The sequence below is a fragment of the Botryllus schlosseri genome, chromosome 7 (genome assembly GCF_051294905.1).
Source record: "Botryllus schlosseri isolate E-star chromosome 7, Bs_hap1, whole genome shotgun sequence".
NCBI lineage: Eukaryota > Metazoa > Chordata > Ascidiacea > Stolidobranchia > Styelidae > Botryllus > Botryllus schlosseri.
In genome coordinates this window covers 4209833-4235139 of record NC_137242.1, presented here as the reverse complement: position 1 = coordinate 4235139, position 25307 = coordinate 4209833, and the positions used below count along the sequence as shown (strand labels likewise).

At 39.0% G+C, this 25307-nt stretch overlaps 1 protein-coding gene across 1 annotated transcript; it reads left to right on the top strand.

Moving 5' to 3' along the window:
* Positions 1 to 410: 410 nt before the first annotated feature.
* LOC145442620 (cullin-2-like) lies at positions 411 to 17516 on the top strand. Its single transcript, XM_080320581.1, has 18 exons — positions 411 to 686; positions 1154 to 1256; positions 2146 to 2186; positions 2245 to 2395; positions 2471 to 2650; positions 3509 to 3619; positions 5441 to 5603; positions 8386 to 8513; positions 8577 to 8744; positions 9715 to 9843; positions 11859 to 12092; positions 12991 to 13065; positions 13553 to 13657; positions 14487 to 14642; positions 14945 to 15100; positions 15459 to 15521; positions 15993 to 16111; positions 16898 to 17516. The coding sequence occupies exons 1-18, from the start codon at positions 568 to 570 to the stop codon at positions 16908 to 16910; spliced, it is 2214 nt and encodes a 737-aa protein (XP_080176707.1). The 5' UTR covers positions 411 to 567; the 3' UTR covers positions 16911 to 17516.
* Positions 17517 to 25307: the final 7791 nt, after the last annotated feature.

Genomic DNA, 25307 nt, shown 5'->3' with positions numbered 1-25307 from the left:
CAGCTCGGTATATATACGCGATTACGTTTCAAACATAGAACAGCATGGCTCTACTAAACTAGGATTCGCTGAAGGTCAAGTAGATATTAATCTCATGTTTCGATGTTTTGTTCTTTTAACACTATTGTTGATGTATGGTTCATTCTGTACAGAGTACACCGGTGATCCATAGTAGAATCTATACTAGATGCGTATGCGTAATGTATTAGATTTTTTCCAATTACCCATAAGGTTACAAGGTTATGAGGTTAAAAACCAGATGTGCAAGTCAGAGAGAGAGTCTTTATTTTCATCACACCAAAATACATAACACATGGCAGTGGTGGTGGTACTGAAAATATGCATGCACAGTATTCGGTATTATATAGGAATGATCGATAAGACCGTAAAGGCCATCTAGTCTGATCACAGTTCACACCACTACTTATATTATGTTTATGTTCGATGTCTGTGCCAGAACATTCATTTTCAGTTAGAGAATTTCATTAACTAGTTTAGTAATCTTTGAAATCACAGTTCTATTGATACGGTAATATCGTTTATAGAAATCATATCTAAATAAAGACGATGTCTCTGAAACCACGGATTGTGGATTTTGACCAGACCTGGCGTAAGTTGACTGCGACAATTAGTAGTGTCATCACTTCAGCTCCGGTGCTGCCTGCTATATGGAATGAAAGATTTACGTATCCTTTATGAAAATAGTAAAAAATTGGTTTGCTGAATCGCATTCTGCTGAACTGGCGCTATATTCTTTGTGGTTGCATGATATATATATATTTGCACTTACCACATCATTCATATTATTGTGATGTCATCATACTTGATTCAAAGCCTAATACTCAGGTGCTTGATTGAATCCTTACATTAGCCAATCGATTGCTAGTCTTGCACTGATTCTGAAAATATAAAGTACAATCTGGTTAGGATTCAATGTTTGGTCACGCGCACAACGATTACCACATACTAGAGTTTCATACGATCCACAAAAAATGAATTTTGAGGAAAAGATACCTTTTATAAGTCTACCTTAATGTACCGTGCATTTAGGAGCTTTCCAATTGGTCGTAAATTTTAGACGTGACTAGTGCACGTCTTGATTGCGAGGCTCTGTTTTCATACTTGTTGCATCCTTGACCAAATTGACATAAAGAGACGTCTATTCACTGTGCGTTGCATATCCGGAGCCCTTAACGGAGGAATTATATTCTGCGGTCAAGGATTTTCTTGTACATCATGTCTCCGGTCTTTGTCCGGTAAGTCATTAGCATTTTCAGGAAAACCAGACATTCTATTATAAGAGCTTCTTGTAGGTACAGAACTGTAATAGACAATTGTATTTGAGTTAAAATTAGATCATAGAAACACTTCTCAAACTGGATTAGACTTGGCTTACCGGCATTTCGCTTCAATTAGTCTAATTAACAACTTAAGTATCTTGCTGTTGAAGTCTACTCCGTGGGCACCGCTGACAACATTGTTACCTGACATAAATTACGCCTGATGACTGTCACATATTTCATTTGGTTGCCCAACATCTGACCATGCGACACAATGAAAAGCGACATATCAGCATGGGACACTTTTACATGTGTCACTTTGGCATATGGTTTCACGACCCCCAAGCTTACCCTAACCCTAACTCCGAAATCAGTCCTTGTATAAATATATCCTAACCCAATCATCAACCCAGCCTAACCCCAAATTTTACCCACATGCTGAAGTGTCGCTTGATATTATGTCGCATGCACATATGTCAACAGACCATTTCATTTATCTTGACTGAATTTGTGATTAGTGCAGTATTTTCTTTTTAACGAATAAGTGCCAGTGCTTTTTTATCGTAGCCCATTGTACAATGTGCAGTACATGTGCTATTGTACATGCTAGTGTTAGTGTATATATTTCAACTGGTTTAATGCCACCCGTTCCACCACCACTTTCCAGGCAATAGCAGCAGTAGACCTATTACCAAATTAAACTATTCATCATATTATTCATGACCATTATTTTGTGATGGTGTGAATAATAATATATTATCTTTTATTATGTGTCAATATCAAATTAGTGAAAAGAATGATTAATCCATGATTGGAACGCAATCAGCAAGAAGATATGTGATAAATTGTACCTATGTTTTCGCAGATAATACAGGACTCTGATAACTTATTGAACAGCTACTACAGGTAAGTCCGACGTGTGTTTAGTCGGCAGTCCTGCCATAACACAATGTGATGCTTTCAGGCACTGGACAGAGTTCAGGCGGGGCGCCCGATACCTAGATTTATTATTCCGGTATTTGAATCAGCAGCACGCCAAAAACAGCAAAACCTGCGCGGATCTTGATTACGATTATTCGTTCGAAGTACGAGAACCGATCTTAGAAATCGGGGAAGTAAGTCTCTTCCGCTCCAAATATAGCAAAGTTACGCCTTTGTATGTTTAAACAAATATACACCATTCTTTCTAGCTGGCGCTGGACACGTGGCACAATATCATGATCGAAGGGGTGGGCGAGAAACTTGTGGAGCGTGTTTTGGATTTAATCGACATGGACCGGGCCCACTCCACGGTGAACAGGCCTGTTGTCAGCGGGGTGATCGAATCGTTCGTGATCGTGAAGGAATACAGAAAGAAACAGGCGTTGAAGGTTGGTCATGTCTATGTTAAACTGGTACTGCCCTTCTAGTTAGCTGACGGTCAACTAGCTACAGGTTTTTTGAGTAGGTAAGTTCTGATTCTAGTAGCGGATCTTGAAAAGTGAACAGTCCTAGCTGTAGTTGCACATTTTGAAAAGCGAGTAGTTTTAGATTCGCATTTTGAAAAAGTAAACAGTTCTAGTTCTAGTAGTGCATTTTGAAAAGTCAGTAGTTCCAGTTCTAGCTGCGGATTTTTCAATAGTGAACAGGTCTAGTTTTAGTTGTGCATTTTGAAAAGGGAGTAGTTCTAGTTCTAGCTGCGGATTTTTAAATAGTGAACAGGTCTAGTTTGAGTTTTGCATTTTGAAAAGGGAGTTGTTCTAGTTCTAGCTGCGGATTTTTAAATAGTGAACAGGTCTGGTTTTAGTTGTGCATTTTGAAAAGGGAGTAGTTCTAGTTCTAGCTGCGGATTTTTAAATAGTGAACAGGTCTAGTTTTAGTTGTGGATTTTGAAAAGAGACCATACAATTGAACGGTGTATTCATACTGAAACTAGGTCGAATATTTTCGGCTGACACTCGTCAGGGGTAATCGTCTCCATCTAGCAGAGAATCGGAAAGAACATTGTATAGCAGCAATCGCATCACAAACTACAACATTGTCAATTTTCGTATGCAATACAGCAAAGTCTATGGAGCATACATTTCATAATGTGTAACTTTATGATGTTTGGACAATCCAGTACAGTTGTTTCGGACGACCGGAAGATTGTGAATTTGCACATAGCCTACTTTTTGACATTATCATTTGACGAAATAAATATATCTCGCTCTCAAACTCGCTCAATTTAACGTTTCGCTATTGTGCAGCTGTACGAGGACATGTTCGAAGTGAAATATCTATCGAGATCGGAGGAATTTTATCGGAAGAAAGCATCCGAGTTCATAAAAGACGGCGATTGTTCTCACTATATGAAAAAGGTGCTTTGTATTTAACTTTACTGAATACGCTCGTTATTTTTTTGGATTGGTGGACTAATCATTTTCACTCCTACGGGCGAATGTGCGCGTGATGCACTTGTGTGGCATTCTTGATTTTAATAAAGTTCGCGTCGCATGTGATTACAGCGCGATAATCCTTGCGATGTGATTCCGCTTTGGTAGTGTTTTGATTGTGATTGAGATTGAATGCGCTTGATTTCTAAACTGGTTTGAACTTTGATCTCTGTAGTGCAGACTTGGGCGTCTAGGTTATGCTACTTGTCAGTAGAAAAAATGCCAACATTTCATTCTCTAATTATCATTTTGATTGAGTATCTGGTTTCTCTGAAAATGATGCAGGAGAACTCGGGGTTGAAACCAAGTCGCAAAGTTGCGAGTCACAAGTCAAATTTACTTTTATAATTTTGTGTCGAGTCATTTTCACTTCAACACCGGTTCAGGGAACAACCGTTCAAGTCATAGAGTTCACTGTTCAGTATTGAGTTTGAGACGGGCTCAACATATTCCTGTGAACCTCTTTGGTGATATTGAAGGCCTCACCAGGGTTGTAATGACTTGAGTCGCCATTTTTGGTGACTCGAGTCATTTTTTCAAATGCGTAAAATGACTCGACTTGAGTCAATTTTTGTATTGACCCGACTTGTACTCGAGTCAATGTGCATGACTCGAACCAAGTCATATGACTCGAGACTAGGACGGGCGAGACCGACATTTCATTGTAACTTCGAAGAATAGGAAAGTTACTACATGATTGGTATTTCGTCTGATACTTTGAAAATAGGGTGAAAAACTATTAAGACTGAGGAAAATTATGATATATCGCTCGGGAAGAGTTGGTAAAAAGTTGGTTGAGCCGGATTGGACTGAAAACCGGACAGTTAACATAATGACTTGAACTCGAGTCAAAGCGCTACGACTCGGATTCTGCACTCTACTAGCTGACTTAGACTCAGACTTGACTCGTTGGCGAATTGAAAATGGCTCGAGTCAAAATTATGAAAGCGAGATTGACTTGTGACTCGGGACCTCGCGACTTGGTTACAACTCTGATAGAATGCCTCGAGTCCAAAAAAAAACTTTCATCAGATTTCACTGGCTGTGTGATAAAACTGCTAGGTTGGTTAAAACAACGCTGCACACCAACTTTAGCTCAGTTCCCACCAGTAGAAACGAGATTCTTGCAGTAGAGAGTTTTAGATTTATAATAAAAAAATTGACAAATTAAATTTCAAAATTTTTTTGTCAACCCCATAAAATTGTTGGGCTATCAGTAGAGATGATGCACACCAAATTTGGCTCAATTCCAACCGCTAGAAGCATGGTTATTGCAGTAGAAAACTTTGGATTTAAATAAAATCATGGAATTAGAAATTTCTCTACTGCAATAACTTCGTTTCTAGTGGTTGGAATCAAGCCAAATTTGGTGTGCATCATCTCTACGGGTTGACAGAAACCATAAAATCAACCATAAATTCAAGACTTTTTACTGTAAGAATCTCGATTCTACTGGTTGGAATTGCGCCAAATTTGGTGTGCAGTGTTGTTTTAACCAACCTAACAATTTTATCGCATAGCCGGTGAAATCTGAAGAAAAAGTTTGTTTTTGAACAGCCCTACTGTACAGACATTTGTCATCCTCGTGCTTATGATAATGAACTCTGATTTGGCACGTACTGAACTTGTTTTTTGTTGTGTAACTAATTCAATTTAATTTGGGAAAAAACTGTGTAATTGTAATTGTAATTTTTTCAAGTTGCGGAGTGATAGTACGGCCTCGATCAAACTATTAACGTCGTTCAGGTGCTGCAACTGTTGAGCGAAGAAGAAATGAGGAGCGCCAATTTCTTGCACAAGTCCTCCTATCCCAAGGTCACCAAGTCTTGCCGTAACAGAATGGTGGCGGACTATCAGAAATTTTTGCACTCAAACGCGAGAGTGATGATACGACAAAGCAGGCAAACAGGTGCGGCTAGAGATTTTTCTACATATTGAAATGGAGGTGGATGTAGTCATTGTTGATGTAGAAAACGCTGTAAATTTCTGCTCAATTGCATGTAGGAGTAATGGTTTGAGAGGCGTGTCAAAGTCCTTCAAGTGGACACGTATTATGCTCAAGTTGTTTGAAAAAGTGGAATTTGGTTGGTTGAAAGATCGTTTATAAACTCGGCACTTAGACTTGGTGTGTAGCCTATGTATTAATGTTTTCGGGTTGGGGGTTAGGATTAGGAATAAGGGTCAAATTCACTGATTGTTGCGTAGGCCTATCACAATTCGCGCTCATTACGGCTGTTCATAAATAAGCTTTTTCATCAAATTTCACTGTCAACTCTACCCTATGAATTTGTTAGGTTCTCTGAAAAAAAAAACGGTGCACGACAAATTTGGCTTGATTCCAACCGGTAAAAGGGAAGTTTTTGATGTTAGAAATTTATGATTTCAAATCATAGTATTCACGGTAGGTAGATGTATAATAAAAAATTGAAGAATTTGCCACTGTCAATAGGCTTACCGTAAACCGGGGTAACTTTGGACAATTTTCAACAATCCCGATTTGTATCTCAGAAATGCTGGGGTGTAGGGGAGGCAAGTTTTGTGTTTTTTTAGGGGTCATGGAGCATAGATTAGAATTACCTAATCCAAAATCTTCATGGTCATAAATAAGTACCTTATTTTTGTAAATTATCCGTGTCCAAAGTTATCCCTGCATGTGGGGTAACTTTGGACAATGTAGTTTTTTGTATGCCTTTACACTCAATTGTTTATGAAACTTCGTAAATGGGGCTTATTTGGTGAGAGTTGATGAGAGCAGTGGATAAAACTGAAACAAAATAGTATATGTCTGACCTATTGCATGATTTATACCTAATTCCCCCCCCCCCCAAAAAAAAAAAAATTAGGTCGTTTATGAAGGCTAATGGGCCCTCTTATCTCAATTTTCCCTCATGCCTTCGCCAATTGGGACTTATAAATAACGTATGGTGATAAGGGATATCCCACTGGCAGTGTCAGCAATCGACAGTGAAAGTTAAACATGTTAACGTGATTAATGCCGATTTCAAATATATTACTGTTCTTTAAAAGATACACTTCCCCTTTCCTATCTCCTCTGATGGATATATTTGTCGTAATTTACGATATCCCATATTCAGCACTCAGCAGGCACATCTTTATGAGTATGTGATAAGTTTTTGAAGTAGCTTACACCCGATTACAATCTCTCAGCTGATTGCCTATCCATTTTTTCATATTTTGGCAAACTCTAATTTATTAACCTTCTCATTCCATTTTAAAAAGCCATCAGGCCGGTAATAAGGAATATAGTTGACCATACACTTTGACAGAGATGAAGCAGCCACTTTCCAGAGCTCTAAATATCACATTTTCCTCTGTCCAAAGTTACCCCGTTCTGATAAAATTTGACGGGGTTACTTTGGACATCACATTTTCTTGTATTGATCTGAGGGTGAGCCCACTGAGATTTTTGCCATGGATTAAGACTGCTTAGAGGTATCTGCTGCCAAGTTTTCAATCTACGAACCACATGTTATCTATGTTTGCTTGTAAGAAGTTGAATGGCCATTAAATTTGATGAAATTGACCCCCTCCATTAATTTATCAATGTTGGGTCAAGTTTATCTGGTAGTGAAATGAATCCACCTTCTATTGAGACTACTTATGGTACCGATGCCACATGAAAAAAAATTGGACATTCAGCGGCAACCCTTTTTCATCAATAACCATTTAAATCTTTTACTGCTTAGTGTCCAAAGTTACCCTTAAGTCCAAAGTTACCCCGGTTTACGGTACTATTTTTTCAAATTATAATTTTGTACCCTAAAAACTTCGCTTATACTGTTTGGAATCGAGCCGAATTTGTTGTGCATCGTGTCGTCAGACAATCTAACAATTTCAGCCAGTAAAATTTGTAAAATTTTGATATCTATTTTTATTAAATAGATCTAAAAGTATTTTCTTATACAGCAATTAGTCGATAGGCTGGAATTGCCCCAAAATCGGTGTGCAACGTATTGTTTTAGGCAACCTATCAATTTTATCAAACAGCCAGTAAAATTTGAAGGAAAAAAAAGTTCTTTGAACAGCCCTATTCCATGCGTTTGAGTTCAGCCAAATTTGGTGTGCAGTTTTTTTTGTCATCATAATAATTTTAACGAATTTATTTTGAACAAACCTAACGCTCTTATTCGGTGAAACATTCATTTTCGAATTTCGTAATAGTATTTGTTATTACTAGGGCAAGTTTTTGTTGCTGTTAAATCCGCGGAAAGTTGCATTTATTTATTTATTTTTGACAAAAGTTGCACTAAAAGACCACATTTTGCTCGGTTGACTAAAAAAAAGGTCAATTTACCGGCTCAGCCGTACTTCAGTGCTGATTTACGGTGTTTCAGTGGAATTTGGCCGTGTATTTCACCAAAACCGAAAATACTTTCATGAAAAATCGAAAAAGTAGCAAAATGTTGCAAAGAGTTGCATGAAAAAAATGGACAAAACTTGCAAAAAGTTGCACTATAAGATTCCTTCGAACAGCCTAAAACAGCATTCTGCGTATCTTACGAGTGTTTAGGAAGCTGCCGGAGGCTGTAAAAAAAAGTTGCAAAAACTTGCCCTATTACATTTCCAATGCCAAATTCATGTCAAAAGTACAGAATTCGCCGGTGACTGGCCGAACAACAGAAAAAATCACGCGGCCCAAAAACGTGATTCAAAAATCATTATTTTCCCAGACCTCCAACACCTGTACACGATACTGAAACACGTTCCAAGCGGGCTGACCTTGGTCTGCGACGAACTGCGACTCCACATCGAGGAGACCGGTTTGATCATGGTCAGGGCGCAAAAGGAGGACGGCAACGTAACGCGACGATGCATAATTGAAGTCGCCAACTTCTTGATTTGTATTTTTATGCACGTACAGCTCGCGGCCACCTTCATCGATTGCATTCTGGACGTGCACACCAAGTTCTCGCAGCTGATATCGCAGTGCTTTCAGGAGGACAAGCAGTTCGGCGACGCGTTGAACGCGGCCTGTCGCGCCATCGTGAACCACAAGGAGAAGAAGCAGCCGTGTCGTTCGCCGGAATTGGTATTGCTGGCTTTAGGTTTTACACTGCGCACTAGGGGTGTTCAAAGATGAATTTTTTACTCCAATCGTTATGGCTACTTGATAAAATTGTTAGGTTACCTAATTTAAGCCTACACACCAAATTTGGTTCAATTCCAACCAGTGGAAGCGGTGTTGTTGTCGTTGAAAAATTTGGATTATGAATAAAATAGTATATACGGTGACCAATTCTTTAATTATTTATTACATTGGTGCCCACCGTAAATACTATTTTATTCAGATCCAAATTTTTAGACGGCAATAACTCCGCTTCCGCTGGTTGGAATTGAACCAAATTTGGTGAAAATCGTTTCTATGGACAACCTAACACTTTCATGGGGAGAACAGAAAATCTTCAAATATTTTCTTGTATATTTTTATATAATAAATAGAAACTTTCTTTTCCTGTAGCAATGCGGCTACTGGCTGGAATTGAACCAAATTTGGTGTGTAGGCTTAAATTAGGTAACCTATCAATTTTATCCAAGTAGCCAGTACAATTTGAGAAAAAAAGTCATTTTTGAACACCCCTACTGTGCACGCAGTTCTATTCTAATTCTCTACTAGTTGCTGACGATTACCCCTGACGAGTGTCAGCCGAAAATATTCGGGTTCATTTCAATATGAATATACTACTCAATTGCATATTGAAGTTCTGTACCTCCGAGAAGCTCTTCAAATATTGGAGCAAAGAAACATTTCACAAATGAGTTTATAACTAGTAGCCTGCGATCGACTGCTAAGAGTATCCTATGCGAGCCATCGACCAAATCAGCATATTTAAACTACGTACTGAATTCTTGTTCAGACCTTCATTTTTTACTTTTTCATGAAGCAGTTTGGATATGTCTTCGTTATTGCTGCGTCTAGTGAGACTGGTTTAACGATCGCCTCTGCTATTACCATATTATCCTAGTAATGCCGGCGATCTCACATAGTTGTTCCTTCGCAGCTGGGTAAGTATTGCGACAGCCTGCTACGGAAAAGCATGAAGGGTTTGACCGAGAACGATATCGACGAGAAATTGAAGAACAGCATCACCGTCTTCCGATATATCGAAGACAAGGACCTTTTCCTCAAGGTAAAATCGATCGAACAATCGAGTTTATTTTGTTACTATTAGGGCTGACTACAGTAATTCGAGTCGAGTAATGATGGATGATTTTGTCTAGTAATGAAATTATCCTCTTGACGCTAAGAGACTTTGATTTATCATCGGGAACGATAGTTTCGATACTCTCTTCCGCTCTTGAAGCCTGGTAACCTCCATTGAACGCAATTCAGCTTACGGACATGTAGCCCTAATTCTTACTCAGGTACTCGATTTTGCCCAGCCTTAGCTGTCAGAATAAATACGAGTAATAATGAGATATCAAGTCATCCACATGAAGATTATCAATAGACCTCGATCGAATTTAGAAGTGTATTTGATAATAATATAAAATATACTAAGCTACAAAATAATTTAATTACCAAGGTGACTGATACCAAGAATATATTGTATCGATGAGTACTGTCTCATAGGTCCGCACACATAGGCTACAGACCGGTACAATTTTTTCTGTGAAACCGGAAGTTTTGAAAATGCCTCGGCGTGGCGTCTAGCCATTTCCTTGACATTTTAACAGCGCAACGCGCAGACTCGACCAATCTGTTATTCGCGAGGTCACATTGTGGAAATGATTTCATTGTTGATTGCGTACAAAGGGGTAATGAATATCCATTGATCAATGTATCGGTCGATATCAATTGTCTTGCAAAATTTCAATGTCAACTTCTGTTCGTTTTTGAGCAAAAGCTGAGCGTGCTGCCGTGAAGTATTCGTTCAAATTTTGAATGACTTTTTCCAAGAAAGGCAATAAAGTACTGCATGTATCGACAGACGATATCTAATTACATGTTTGATAATCTCAGGATCCCATCTTTGTAAAATAACTACAGTGAAGGGGCTCGAGCACAGCCCAACAGATTATTATAATATTGAGTTGATACCGCACATTAAAAGAAGTATCAACATAGGCCATTAAAGGGGAAAAACTTTCAGCGTTTTTCACGTCTTCACAAAATGAAAAACTATAATCCGCAAATTCTTGACTGGAGATATTGATATAATTCTTATCGCTTATAGGTGTCCGTTAGGATTGTTCAAAAATAACCTAATCATCCCGATTCCGGGAATTCACTGATTAAATTGTTAGGTTGTCTAAAAAAAAAAACGCTACACGCCGAATTTGGCTCAATTCCAATGTATAGAGGCCGAGGCAGAGCCAATTGAAGTTTCGGTTATTTTCAAAACGATAGTATTCACGGTGGCATGCAATTTCAAATACCCGGGGCGTCATATTTTGTGATACGATTATTGATATACAATGTTCTTTTCTATTCTCTACTAGCTAGCTGACAATTACCCCTGACAAGTGTCAGCTCAAAATATTCGGGCTCATTTCGAGATGAATATAACATACAATAGGGGTCTTCAAAAATGACTTTTTTTCTCAATCGTACTGGCTACTTGATAAAATTGTTAGGTTACCTGATTCAAGCCTACACACCAAATTTGGTTCAATTCCAACCAGTAGCCGAATTGCTATAGGAGAAGAAAGTTTTTATTTATTATATAAAAATATATAATGAAAAATTTGAAAATTTTCTCTTCACCCCATGAGAGTGTTAGGTTGTCTATAGAAACAATGTTCACTAAATTTGGTTCAATTCCAACCAGTGGAAGTGGAGTTATTGGCGTCGAAAAATTTGGATTATGCATAAAATAGTATTTACGGTGACCAATTCTATAATTATTTATTATAGTGGTGCCCAACGTAAATACCATTTCATTCAAATCCAAATTTTCCGATGGTAATAACTCCACTTCCACTGGTTGGAATTCAACCAAATTTGGTGTGTATACCTAAATTAGGTAACCCGACAATTTTATCCAGTAGCCAGTACGATTTGAGAAAAAATTCAATTTTGATGACCCCTAATATACAATTGTATATTGAATTTCTGTACCTCCAAGAAGCTCTTTATTGAATTGTAGGCCTATACTGTGGTTCTGTTCAACAGTCGAATCTAATTTCGCGTATCTCGCTGCAGTTTTACAGCCGAAATCTCGCCAAACGTCTCATCCACGGCCTGTGCAACTCGATGTACATGGAGGAGATGATGATCAACCAGCTGAAAGGCGTCTGCGGGTACGACTACACTTCGAAACTGCACCGAATGTTCAACGACATCCGGCTGAGCGCCGATTTGAATTCGAAGTTTATGGAGCACTCTCGATCAAAGAGCGCCGAACACAGTCTCAATTTTAACGTGAACGTATTGCAGGTAGGCGTCTCGATTTATCATATTATAATCATTAGGGATGTTCAAATATGACTTTTCTCAAATTGTACTGGCTACTTGATAAAATTGTTAGGTTACCTAATTAAAGACTACACACCAAATTTGGTTCAATTCCAGCCAGCAGCCGCGTTGCTACAGAAGAACAAAGTTTCTATTTATTATATAAAAATAAATAAACAGAAATTTCAAAATTTTCCGTTCACTCCATGAACGTGTTAGGTTGTCTATGGAAACGATGTTCACCAAATTTGGCTCAATTCCGGCCAGTGGAAGCGGAGGTATTGCCTTTGAAAAATTTGGATTTGAATAAAATAGTATTTACGGTGGGCACACCCATATTAAATAATTAAAGAATTGGTCACCGTAAATACTGTTATATTGATAATCCAAATTTTTCGACGGCAATAACTCCTCTTTCACTTGTCGGAATTGAGCCTAATTTGGTGAACATCGTTTCTATAGACAACCTAACACTTCCATGGGGTGAACAGAAAATTTTGAAATTTTTGTTCATTTTTGTATAATAAATAGAAACTTTTTTCTCCTGTAACACAGCGGCTACTGGCTGGAATTGAACCAGATTTTGTGTGTAGGCTTAAATTAGGTAACCTTACAGTTTTATCAAGTAGCCGGTACAATTTGAGAAAAACAGTCATTTTTGAACACCCCTAATAATCATATTGAAATAAACTCTATTGTTTTCGGCTGACACTCGTCAGCCAGGCTTGTAATGACTCGAGTCATTTCTTAAGAGAGAATTGAGGAAGGATTTGAAATACAGATGAAAATATCCGGGCTTATTTCTAAACGGATATATTATTCAACCGAAGTTCTGTATCTCCAAGATTTTCATTTCGGCCAACGTGTGGTCTCTGTTTAGGCCGGCGCGTGGCCATTCAATTCAACGCAGACATTGCTGTACTTGCCCGAGGAATTGACGAAAAGCGTTAACATGGTGAGTGGTCGCACGCGAATTCTTTACTATGTCGTAAGAGCTGGTGAGACTGAATATCAACAGTTAAATCTAATTAGTTTGACTTATTATTTTGATAATTGTAGCTCTGTTTTTGCTTTGTCTCTTTTCAGAAGTTCGATTAGAATTAGATTACCCGCTTTTCGGTCTAATCGGACAGCTTGAATATCTGGTGTTTCAAGTCTGCTTGGGACTCTGAGGCTTAGTCGGAACATGCATAGAGGTTTTAGCAACGATAGCTGCTGTGTTTCTTATGCCTGGCCGATACAAGCAGTACTCGACTGATGTCGGATATTCAAAATGATATCGATATTTGACATACTTATAATATCATTGAACATATTCGATGACATCATATCCCATATAGATCGATCTCTAGTCACTGCCTCATTTCCACTACAAGTTAAATTTATGTCATGTTATGATGATTTTGTTGTCGCCTTCGTTCGCATTTTTTTGTGTCTTTCAGTTTAAAGGATTTTATGACGAGAAGTTCCAAGGACGCAAGCTATCCTGGCTGCATCATCTGGCGCAGGCCGAGGTCAAAGTTCAGCTGACGCCTAAAACGTATTTTGTAAGTTGCCATAATCGTTATTCCAGACCTATAACAAGCACCTATAACGATAACCAGGGTTGTGATGACGTGACTCGCGACAAACGAAGCAGGGTTGTAACCAAGTCACAAACATCCAAGTCGCAAGTCAATTTTATTTTTTTAGTTTCGACTCGAGTCAAGTCGAGTCATTTTCAAATCCCCACCCAGTCAAGTCCAAGTTACTGAGTAGACCAGTGGTTCCCAACCTTTTTGTCTTCGTTCCCCACTTCAGATTTATTTCGAGTCCCCATTCCCCACTACCCAAAACTCATATTTACCCTTAAAAATGGGGTTACCATATTTTGAGATCTCAAAAAGCGAACGCTTTTTATCAATTCTGAAAGCTCCCAGAAAACGGGTGGTTTTGATAAATTTCCAGCCGATAGTATTGCGTTGACTAAAAAAAGGCCATTGATTCGACTTGGCCCCCAAATTTTTACGAAACTCTGACGTTCGCTTCGTCGGAGTCGTATTTTTTGTGGCATTTAAATCCTTTTCAGAGAAAAAGAGGACAAATTCCTAAAAAGACGACATTTAGGCGTTCTCCTAGGACACTTTCAATTTATAATTTTCGACGCATACAATCCGGGGCAGTTAACTGGTAACGGCAATAACACATGTGTCTCCGCAAATATGTAGACCATCCTGTACGTAATGTTTAACGGATGCGCTTATTCCCCACCAGAAACAATTCCCCGCTGGTTGGGAACCACTGGAGTAGACGGACGAGTCCGAGTCATATTGTTGTGACTCGAGTCCAAGTCACGATTTTTGATATGTCGCCAGACTGCACGTTTGAAATCTTCAGGTCACAATGTCGACGTACCAGCTCGCCGTCCTTTTGCTATTTAACGACTCCCCCGAACAGTCGCTGATGTTCATATCGCAATCTACGAACCTCGCCGGTAAAGAACTGGAAAAAACCTTGAGCCTACTCGTCGATGCAAAGTTACTTGTGAAACAGGTGAAGTATTGTGGTGGTTCCCTGACATTCGGTGCTGGTACACTTCAACGTGTGATTATACCACCCCAAAATTTGGAACTTTCTGACATGATGGAATAAACGGTCCACGCTTGACTTGACCTACGTCACAATGGCACTAGTGTTGTAGCAGCCTGCAACTTGTTTAAGACCAATAACATGTAGATAAGACCAAATAAAACTTTAACATTGCAGTTTATCGATTTCAACCTCTTGTAATATATTTATAATATGTAATATGATATTAATAATATATATATTGTTTATAATATTTATGTTTGCAGGATTCTGATTCCGGCAATCCGAAATACGCCGTCAATTTGTCTTTCGCTAACAAGCGTACGAGGTTCAAGATCGCGACCGCTCTGCAGAAAGAAGGCGTCCAGGAGATCCAGAACACGCACGCTTCCGTCATCGAAGATAGGAAGCTTTACCTGCAGGTACAGTCGCAGTAGTCCTAGCGGTCAAGAATGGTTTTAGTACTCGAATTTGAGCCGGGTAGCGAAAATATACACCTTTCACACTCGGAGTAATATTTCATCTCCAAATATTTTGGTTTTAATACCCCTTTTTCCACCTTTACAGCCTCAAAGCCTCAGCATTTGCTCAGCTACAGTACAAATTACCGCCGCTAATTACAAGGTCGTGTTGAAATACGTCACATTTTAATATCGGGTTTATCGTAGAAAATATATTATATTTGTGTCAACTCGAAAATTATGATATTGCTCGAGCTTTCCGCTGTTACCAATTGGCACTGGTCGGTTTTTATCTGACTGCTGTCCGTTTTTGTCGCAGGCCGCTATCGTTCGAATTATGAAGGCGAGAAAAAGTCTAAAGCATAACGAACTTATACAAGAGGTTTGTTGTTTATTTCTCCTTGACGTGGGACCGGACTGGGCAGATGTGAAAAGTCTATATTTTGTGATACGATTGTTGATGTACAATGCTCTCTGTCAGTGTCAGGTTTATTTCAATATGAATACACTTCGAAAATGCATTCATTCACCTCGATACAGGGGTTGTTTCACCAATAAAAGTGACGCAAACTAATTCCAAAACTACTGTCTACTTTTCGAAATCGGAACTGTTGAAAGTAATTAGCCTGCTTTTGTTTAAAATACTGCAAAAATGGAAAGTAATCTAATGTAATCCTTAGAGTAAGTAATGCATGTAAGTAAATCGTACTAAGGACTCTTGAAAAGTAGATGTAATTCGTCACTGACCACTTTTATTTCGGCTCAAGCACCAGCACTAACAATCGCTGCTGCAAGATTCAGGCTCCTGACCGTCTGATAACTTGTATGTGTTAATCTTGCGTCAATTCTCCAGATTATCGGAATGTCCAGGGCCCGGTTCTCACCGACTATCAGCGTTATAAAGAAATCGATCGAGTCGCTGATCGAGAAAAGTTACGTCGAACGCTCCCCTCAGTCGCCAGACGAATACCGGTATTTGAATATTAGTGCTTTTTTGTTTGTTGTGACTAGGGCGATTTTTTTTGACTTGTCAAAAAATGTCAAAATATTTTTGCAACCTGCATTTCGTTTGTATCGTAGACTGTCGGTGAACTTATCATTTGACATTTTACAGCTTGTAGCCTACTTTATAGGACTACCGTTGTAGACAGCCCATTGTCTGCTCATTGTGAATCATAAACATTCAAATGAAACAAGTAGGTTGACATGGTGTTATGCTCAACGTACCGCAATATCTCAACTGAAGCAAGACTGCGCGGGCATTGCATGATTCTTATATCAAGAAGCGTGTGATGAAAAATTGTGATGTAGACACCATTGTCAGAATGCAGCAACACGGTTTGTCAGCCAACAACTGCTGCTTTTGAACGTTCTTTCTCCATTCTTGGCAAGCTACTTGGTAAGGACAAAGACTTGCTACCCGAGAATGTAGGAAAGTATCTTTCGTTGTACTACAACAAATTCATATGGCCAGATTTTGTTAAAATGAAGTGTTTCACGTAAAATTTTGTCTGTTTTTGTCAGTCAATGTTTTTTCAGGCCAGACTACTTCATAATGACAGACAGTTCCAACCGGAAGTGAAGATAAAGTAGTACAATTCTAGCATTATGTGGGAAAACACCTAATTTGCATACGTTAGGTGAAAATTAAGATTTCTAAGGTCTAAAAATGTCAAAATTTTGATTTTTAGGTAAAAAAAATCGCCATAGTTATGATGTTCCCGTTCCCGGGAGCTTAATTTCTCTTTTTCTTTTCAGGTACTTGGCTTGATGTGACGACCAGCCGTGCCAGATCTTACTTCGCAAAGGGGCGCGAATTCTTGCAGTTTCAATGATAGGAAATATACAACGACGCGTGCTTCGGATATGTTTTCACCAAAGTATCGCAACACCGCCGATTCACCATACGCCGATTGCGCTTGTCCGCTTCATACCGAAAACCAGCATTTGCCCGTTACCTAATGTTCTTGTGTGTCACAGGAACCGATATCAATTAGGCGTATCTTTTTCAAACGGTCACCGACTTTCAGGGGGCGAGGGAATTTGGCTACTATGCGAAGTGTGGACAACTATGTAATTCTAGTCTAATTTGTGAAAGAAATAGATATATTTCTAGTTTTAATCTAATTTGAAAAAGGTGAAAATTTTGTATAGTCTAACTCGGGGGGGAAGAACTTGTTCATTAACTCTATGCCAATATTCCTCGCTTATGTCGTGACTGTTGCAAACGATTCGTATCCAAACGCGATTCGTATCTTCAAAATCGTTTGCGTACTTTGTATTTCCTTGCACATACCGCGAGTATTTCCCTGGCACGGCAGGGCGCTTTTGCTGATTTATCCATAAGAGTTATTATATGATATATTTTTCGTTTTGACTTGGTGCGTTTTTTTGTGTTACACTCTGCAGAGGGAACGGGGTATCAAACCCCTAATTCGCATTTCAAGTAGACATGCAGACAGCAAGTGTATTGAGTCTTACTAAAGTACGGTTAAAGATATTATATTAGGACGGTATGAAGCAGGGGTGGGCAAATTGCGGCTCTTTGAGCATGATTGCGGCTCTTCAATGATTACACATTCACAATCATTGTGTTCAACAAATGGACTCAATAATAATTAATCACGGAAGTGCAGGTCATGATAATTTCTGCGATTGTTGTTGGCGCTTATCACAACTTTCAAAACAGAATGGGAGGAAGAGTTTGAATTCAGGGATAATGGAAGTGGCCTAAGCCACTGTGCATTGTCCGTCAGGCTCTGCTCGGTAATAAGTACAAAGCCAATAACATGAAATGTCGTGGTGCACATAGCCTTAAAACGGCGATAATCGCCACTCTGTTGTACCAATAATGATACTAATGTCATTTCGAAACCTAACACCAAAAGTTTGCCACGAGTTACCCAACGAAGACAGATTTACGGAGTAATAATATCCCCGAGCTGATCTATTAAAATGCGCATCAACACTTCGCAGTGATCGTATGATTTCGTTGAAGTATAATGCAATTAAAAATCAAAATGCTATAGTCTTACCACTAGCTATTTTCTTGATTAACTGCAATCCTTTGCATTTTTGAACTGATAAAAATACAAATGTCTGAATGAATATTGGTAGCTATACATTAAACGTATAAACGCCTAAATGTACGCCTGCGTTGATGACCCGACGCCTCAATTTGAGATTTTGATTTAGAAACGGCAATGCAAAGACTATATTGATCTGTATTTTCGATCAATAAGGTAAGGCGATGCAGAAAACGCCTTGTATATATAGTTCCGAATTGCTACCTCTGTCTAATGCAGTGGTTCCCAACCGGTAGGGAATAGAAGCAATTGTTAAACACTTTATAGGGGATAGTCTACATATTTACGGAGACACATGCGCGATTACCGTTACCAGTAACCGCGCTCTGGAATGTATATGTATCAAAAATTACATTGCGTGGTGTTCTCAAAAACTCTTTTTGAACTATCGATAACCAATAGTGATATAGCGTCAAAAAAGCATCCAGCACAACCAGCATGTCGTGAAATAACGCTTTTGCTAAATTTTTAGGGTTACCGGTATCGGTTCAGAAAACGAATTAAGTTGCAGTAATTGGCGATTGTCTTGCGTACTGGTGTGGTTTTGTGTCTCAAACAAGCAATAGCTGCTCCGTAATGACCAGGGCGACTTTTTTTTGACATGTCAAAATTTCATCAAAATTGTCTACAAAGTCAAAATTTGTCCGTTTCAAGGCCAAAATCGTTTTTACAGGCCAAGCTACTTCGTAATGACAGATTTCCGACCAGAAATGAAGATAAGTAGTACAATAATAACATTATGTGCGAAAACACCTAATTTGCATACGTGAGGTCAAAATTTGGTCAAAATTCAGTTTTTTTAGGTCAAAAAGAGTAAAAATTTAGATTTTTTAGGACAAAATCTTCCGTTGTTTAGGTAAAAAAAATAGCCCTAGTAATGACTAAAGTTAAAAGGAAACATGACGATAGTAGTGGGGATGAAGACTCGGAATTAATCTGAAGTGGGGAATGAAGACTAAAAGGTTGGGAACCACTGGTCTAATAGCAATGGTGTTGAGTGTGTATTCACACCCCCGGTGATACAGAATCTAACTCATCATGACACCGTGGTTACAAATCCTACGTGTCAAGTGCATACCCCCTACGTCCCTAGAAGAAAGCATCATTTGGATTCAAATAGATTGTTTGATGTATACTTTGGTGCAAGTTTTTCAATATGGTCTGAAGTAGGTTCTGGTTTTATGCACCACGGGTGTATATTCACACCCGTATATCCCCAGTGATTTTTCGCTGAGATTGGACACTGTATAGCAGTGATTGCCAATCTTTTTGAATGTCGGAGCCGCATTTCAAACATCAGAGTATGTATGGGGCCGGGCCGCATGAAAACACGTAGGTGACTTATAACGAAAATTGAAAGGTATAAGCTTGCCTCGATTTTACCATCCAACAGCTAATTCAAAAGCATGCACTTCTATATATTCTATATTTGTTATTTTAGCATTGATAGGTGCAGATTGGCGAGGTGCTATTAATTGAAATAAACTGAAAATACATATCATTACTGTACAATATAGCATATTATTATATCATTATGTGATTACTCTTCAGTCTTCATACATTCCAGCACTTTATGCACAAGTTGGCGGGGAATTATACGCCAAGTAATATTGGACTTATTGCAAGTTTTACTTGACTATGAGCCGTTATTTTGATGTTAGCAAAATTGTGTCGAAATTTACTCTTCACAGAGACGATATATAAAGGTCTATGAACACTGAACAGCATAACTCGAGATATATCCTTGTCTGACGGATATTCAATTCATCCATGCGTTTGACGATAGTCTGGAAGAATTCTCTTTCCCGGTTTTCAGAAGCGACCTTGGACGGCTTTAAACATAACTAATATCCCTCATTATAGCATTCATATTTAGAAATTGATTGCACCTATCCATAGTAACAAACAACAACAACAACTGTCGTCTATATTTCGTGGCATATTTAGGGGTCAATCAGATGAGCCGCAAGAAGGCTACCTTGAAGACGCATGCGGCTCTGAGAGCCGCGGTTAAGAATCACTGCTGTGTAGTGTGTATATACCTTATTGAGAGTGGGAATCATTTTATACGCTGTCAAGCCGTTTTATCGACTAATTGGAAGCTTGCGTATTAGTGCGGAGCATGGACCGGAGCCGGATTGGATATCCGGCCGGATTTTTACAATTTTGACCGGACCGGATCGGAGCCGGCTCAGTACTTTTTTTGTTACGGCCAGAATCTTTATGGATAAGCATGACTTTTATAACTAAATAAGTACCAACCAACCACACGCATGTAACCGCCAAGCCAGTGCGAACATAAACGAGGTAGGCTATATTTATCAATCCACGAAACCCCCGTACCGTGTTAGGCCGGATTTCTGGCCGGACTTTTTCATTTTTGGCCGGAGCCGGATCAGTACTTTTTCCTGATACGGCTGGAGCCGGACCAGAGAATTGAACAGCCGGACCAGAGAATTTGTCGATCCGCTTCGCACTATTGCGTATAGGCTCCTCCTGGCCATATGATCTGCGTAAATCAAGGGTCGGTAACCTTTCGTGTGCAGCGTGCTAAAATATGTCAATTTCAAAAACATTACCTGAGTCGTTCTTATTCGTTTCGAGGAAGGAATTCTACCATCCGCTTATCTGAAGCAGCAAAAAGCAACTGCATTTGGTTCGCCATGTGGTTCTCAAAGTATGGGTCGCGAAAGGTATAAATTCTGGTCGCTACCGTATCAGAGCTGTCATTTCATGTATAGTCTACGCCAGTGCTCTTCAACCTTTTTCGTCGTGGTACACCCTTTTAACATTTTCTCAAAACTCGTACACCCCTGACCATATAATACACCGAAAACCAGAGGTGGTCAAAGTAGTCAAGAAAGCTACTCAAGTAGAAGTAGAAGTAGCGACGAAAAAATATACCCAAGTACAAGTAGAAGTACTTCTTTCATGAGCAACCTAAAACTACTTGAAGTAGAAGTAGAATTGACTGACTTTAAAAGTACTCAAGTAAGTAAGTAGTTGTGAAAATGATCCTGATTGGATGGATTATAAAAAGGTGCAAATTGAGCTATGTGATAGGTGACGAGCTTGATTCATATTGATGCATACCAGCAGGTATCCAATTTTCGATAGCATAAGCATTCGTTCACATCATGCGATGAAAATGATAGTATTGATAAGGAAATGCGATACTAATCCTCTGTTTTCTCGAACAACACGTTTTGGAAAATAGCATGGTATGGCGCCATGCCCCATATTATAAGGCCCGTATAGTTAAGTCGAACAGCAATATGGAGAAGTTGTATAGGATACGGTGTAAACCAGGGGTGGGCAAACTTTTGAGCTCGCGGGCCGCATTCAACATCTAAATCCATTCACGGGCCGCACTATATAAAATTGGGATCATAAACCAAAACGCAATATTGTTGGCATTTGATTATATAGTGAGGACATGGAGATAATGCTTATTTGAAACAAACCAAACATTGCTATGATGATATCGTACACGCGCCAGAAACAATAGCGAGATTTCATAGGCCGGTCGACCTCAATAACCAATTTGTCAAATCTATAGAGATGAAAGTCTGTTGTCCCGATTCTTAGAACAGGATTGAAATATAAATCTGTGAGCAGTGATCTGTTCATAGATATACTAATTCTGCTTTGGGTTCAGTTCCAGGAGACACAATGCTGACAGCATCATAACCATGTTAGCTTCAAACACGCTTCTACTATACGTGTAGATTTACCCCCCCCCCCCCCCCTTATCGTCATATCACAAAACGCAACCTGGATGCTATAGTAAACCTAACGGATAGTTTGGTAGTATGGGAGGTTACGACTATTGATGAGATGTTTTTAAATATGAAATTCATACTAAATACAGAGCAACAATTATGAATTGGAAGTAAATCGCGCGAAGCGCGAATATTTTTTAGTCGAGCTCAGCTTCGCGATCCCCAAGGTTGAGACCCACTGCCTTAGAATTATCATGGTGAAATATACCAAGAATAAGTTTAATCAAGTCACTGCATTAATTCGATTTTTAGTACGCATTTTATCAATATTTTTACTAAGTTTCTTTAGACTATCGCGGGCCGCACAGAACGGTGTTGCGGGCTGCATGCGGCCCGCGGGCCGTAGTTTGCCCACTCCTGGTGTAAACACTTTGCGCGATTAGTAAATGTTAATAAAGAATATGGTGGACCGTAAAAATGCCATATTGTTTAGCTTTATTTCCAGAAATTAAAGGCATTACTGCACTTGCTTTTATACTTCAACATGTATGTTATTCGTACAACAGAACTGATATTAATTATAATTCAAAGAATATGATACTGGGAATTGAAAGTGAAATATAAATACTACTTCTAAAAGCAGAATATGTATTTCATGTTTTTAGTCCAGAAAGTTTCAAAGATGGTATGCTAATACAGCTCTAAAACTAAAAAAAGTCAAAGTCCACTTTTCCAGATTAGGACACGTCATGGATATATATGCTAGATCACGATATGACAAGAAAATGCTAGATTGCGAAACATCAGTTTCAAACGTTATGATGAGCCATATACTGTGATGAATTATTTCATATGGGTGAAGGGCGACATCGTGGTGTTAACGGAACCACGCCAACCCTCCACCTAAATGATATTCACCGATACTTTCGTGAAATCAGACTGGTCACTCCGTATCCACTGCGCGCGAAGCGCGACGAAAATTCCTAATTACTAAACTTTTATGAAAATTAAATGTTAATACTCCGTGAAAACAGCTCCCAAATTCCTCAGGCTATCTTCCTAATTGGAAGATTGAACTACTTCTACTTGACAAACTGAAAATAGCGAAAAGTAAGTAAGTAGATCACAAAATATTAAGAAGTTGAAGTAGAAGTAGCGAAAATCAGATCTACTTGAGTAAGTACCAGAAGTAGAGGAAACTACTTGAGTACTTCGAAAAAGTAGAAGTACTTCGTTACTGACCACCTTTACCGAAAACTCAGAAAGCCACATTTTGATTACGTATACAATACGTCCGGATTCCAGCGGGGAGACGCCATGGCCCATGGAAGAAAAAAATTCTCAATTGAAATTTGCGATTGGGAACATAACACCGCGGAGAGCTCCCTTGCGGTGTTCTGTGCCTTCACTACTCTCTTGAGATATGCCTTGCGTAAATTTCCTTATTGTAGAAGCAAAACATCCCAGCAGGCTTACAATATATAATTTATGTACCAAAATCGCGAGTATAAATGTCAAGAAAAGATACTAGAATTATGTGTGTAGTCGCGCGGAGCGCGATAATTTTGCCCCTTGAATGGATTTCATCGAAAATTTTGGTAGTTTCACATTTTTTTGCCAAAAGTTTATTTATTCTCAGCTCACGTGATCAGATTAACCCGTAGAGCTGATGGAGGGTATCTTCGAAGATATTGGGCACAATATTAATGATGCATCTTCCTATTTTTATTAATCACTTATTTGCATGTTGTTATTTCTTGGCCTCCCACCAGGATTGTTTGTAAAGTTTTTAATATTATTTCTATTACACATCAATGACAGTGGCGATAATCGCATGTTTAGAATTTGTGCGCCACGACAGTGCCTTTGTGATAGCTAGCCATCGGCTTATTGTAATTCGGATCTGGTACACCCCTGTACACCCCATCCGAGTGGTACACCCTTTGAAAATTCTGGTACACCCTGGGGTGTACGAAAACCCAGGTTGAAGAGCACTGGTCTACGCAATATCAATTTATTGCGAAAAATCTATTCGCGTAAATTCAATCTTTTGAGGTTGCTTTGTAGTTTCCAAATACATTGTGTTCGGTGTCACAGTCAGTGAGGTATATACTGTCGCTGCTCAAAATAGATTGGAATAGCTTACACATACCAGACGATATTATAATAAAATCTCCTTTCGTGAGACGAACACGACTCCAAATTCGCATTTCGTCGCGGGGGTCATTATTTTTCTCTGCGTGTCTCATTTGTACCGCGCGGCTCAGGCACAAGAACATTCCGCGCCGGTCATTTCGACGCCCGGGAATGTCAATATCGAACGTGTTGTCCAACATGTGGTGGTTATTTAATTGCAAGGTTTTCGCACTTCACGCAGTCACATGTTTCGTTATGTCTTGTTGTCTCACATAGCTTAGAAACACCCAGTGCCTAAATCCCGGTTTCCAATAGTCGTTCTGTAGGCTACAGGCTGGACAATGCGCACGCCTAGACTAAAGCATTCCAACGCCCACATACGATGTTAGCATACCGTGTTCTTTCATAATTGCTTTACGTTTGAGCTGGAGTCATTGCTGAATATTAAGAACATTTTGTATTTTCCGATATCTTTTTTGGGGTACCGGTATCCACATTAAAATCAAATTCGGTTCCAATAAATCACGCGAAGCACGGAGAAAATTTTCACGATAAATAGTACCATCCCTAAAATACTCTATACTTTATATATTGGTTTACGAATACACCTTCGAGCTTTTTCCATTTTGACAACTTCTGTTTCATAGGGTTACCATACCATACGTCCCATACCATAGGTCATATTTTAAGAGGATATATTCTCTTTTTTGACTTTTTTGAAAGTGTCCTCGGAGGACGACTAAATATCCTCTATTTTGCGATTGTGTCATCTTTTTTGAGAATTTTGGTTAAATATAGGGTAAAATTCGACTGAGATACAGTAAATCAGCAATGAAGTGACGCTCCAGCGGCTATTTCGGGAGCTGAGCCAGAAACCTGACTTTTTTTAGTCAACCAACCACAAATTCGGGAAAATGTTTACCAATTTTTCCGGATTTTACTCTAGTATTGTAAGTCTGGAAATTTTGAAAAAGTGTGCTCTTTTCAGATTTCCAAAATATGGAAACCCTATATACGTGTTTCACTTTTTGCAACAAACGTAATTGTAACATGTCCTATGTGTCAATTAACTTTATGTGCCATGAAAAATAATTTCGCGTGCCCCAGTCAGCGCAATCCTCTGATATAAATACTTACTAACGTAGCAATCCCTCGCAATGCGCACTATACCTGCACAATGCCCATTGCCTAGGTATACGCACACGAGACTCGACCACCGCTATA

What these genes read in the sequence shown, in the direction of transcription:
- LOC145442620 (XM_080320581.1), top strand. Translation starts at nt 568, where the DNA reads ATGTCTCTGAAACCACGGATTGTGGATTTTGACCAGACCTGGCGTAAG. An exon ending in ATGTCTCCGGTCTTTGTCCG is followed by an intron (nt 1,257 to 2,145) that starts GTAAGTCATTAG and finishes ATGTTTTCGCAG; the next exon opens with ATAATACAGGACTCTGATAA. An exon ending in GTTCTCACTATATGAAAAAG is followed by an intron (nt 3,620 to 5,440) that starts GTGCTTTGTATT and finishes AACGTCGTTCAG; the next exon opens with GTGCTGCAACTGTTGAGCGA.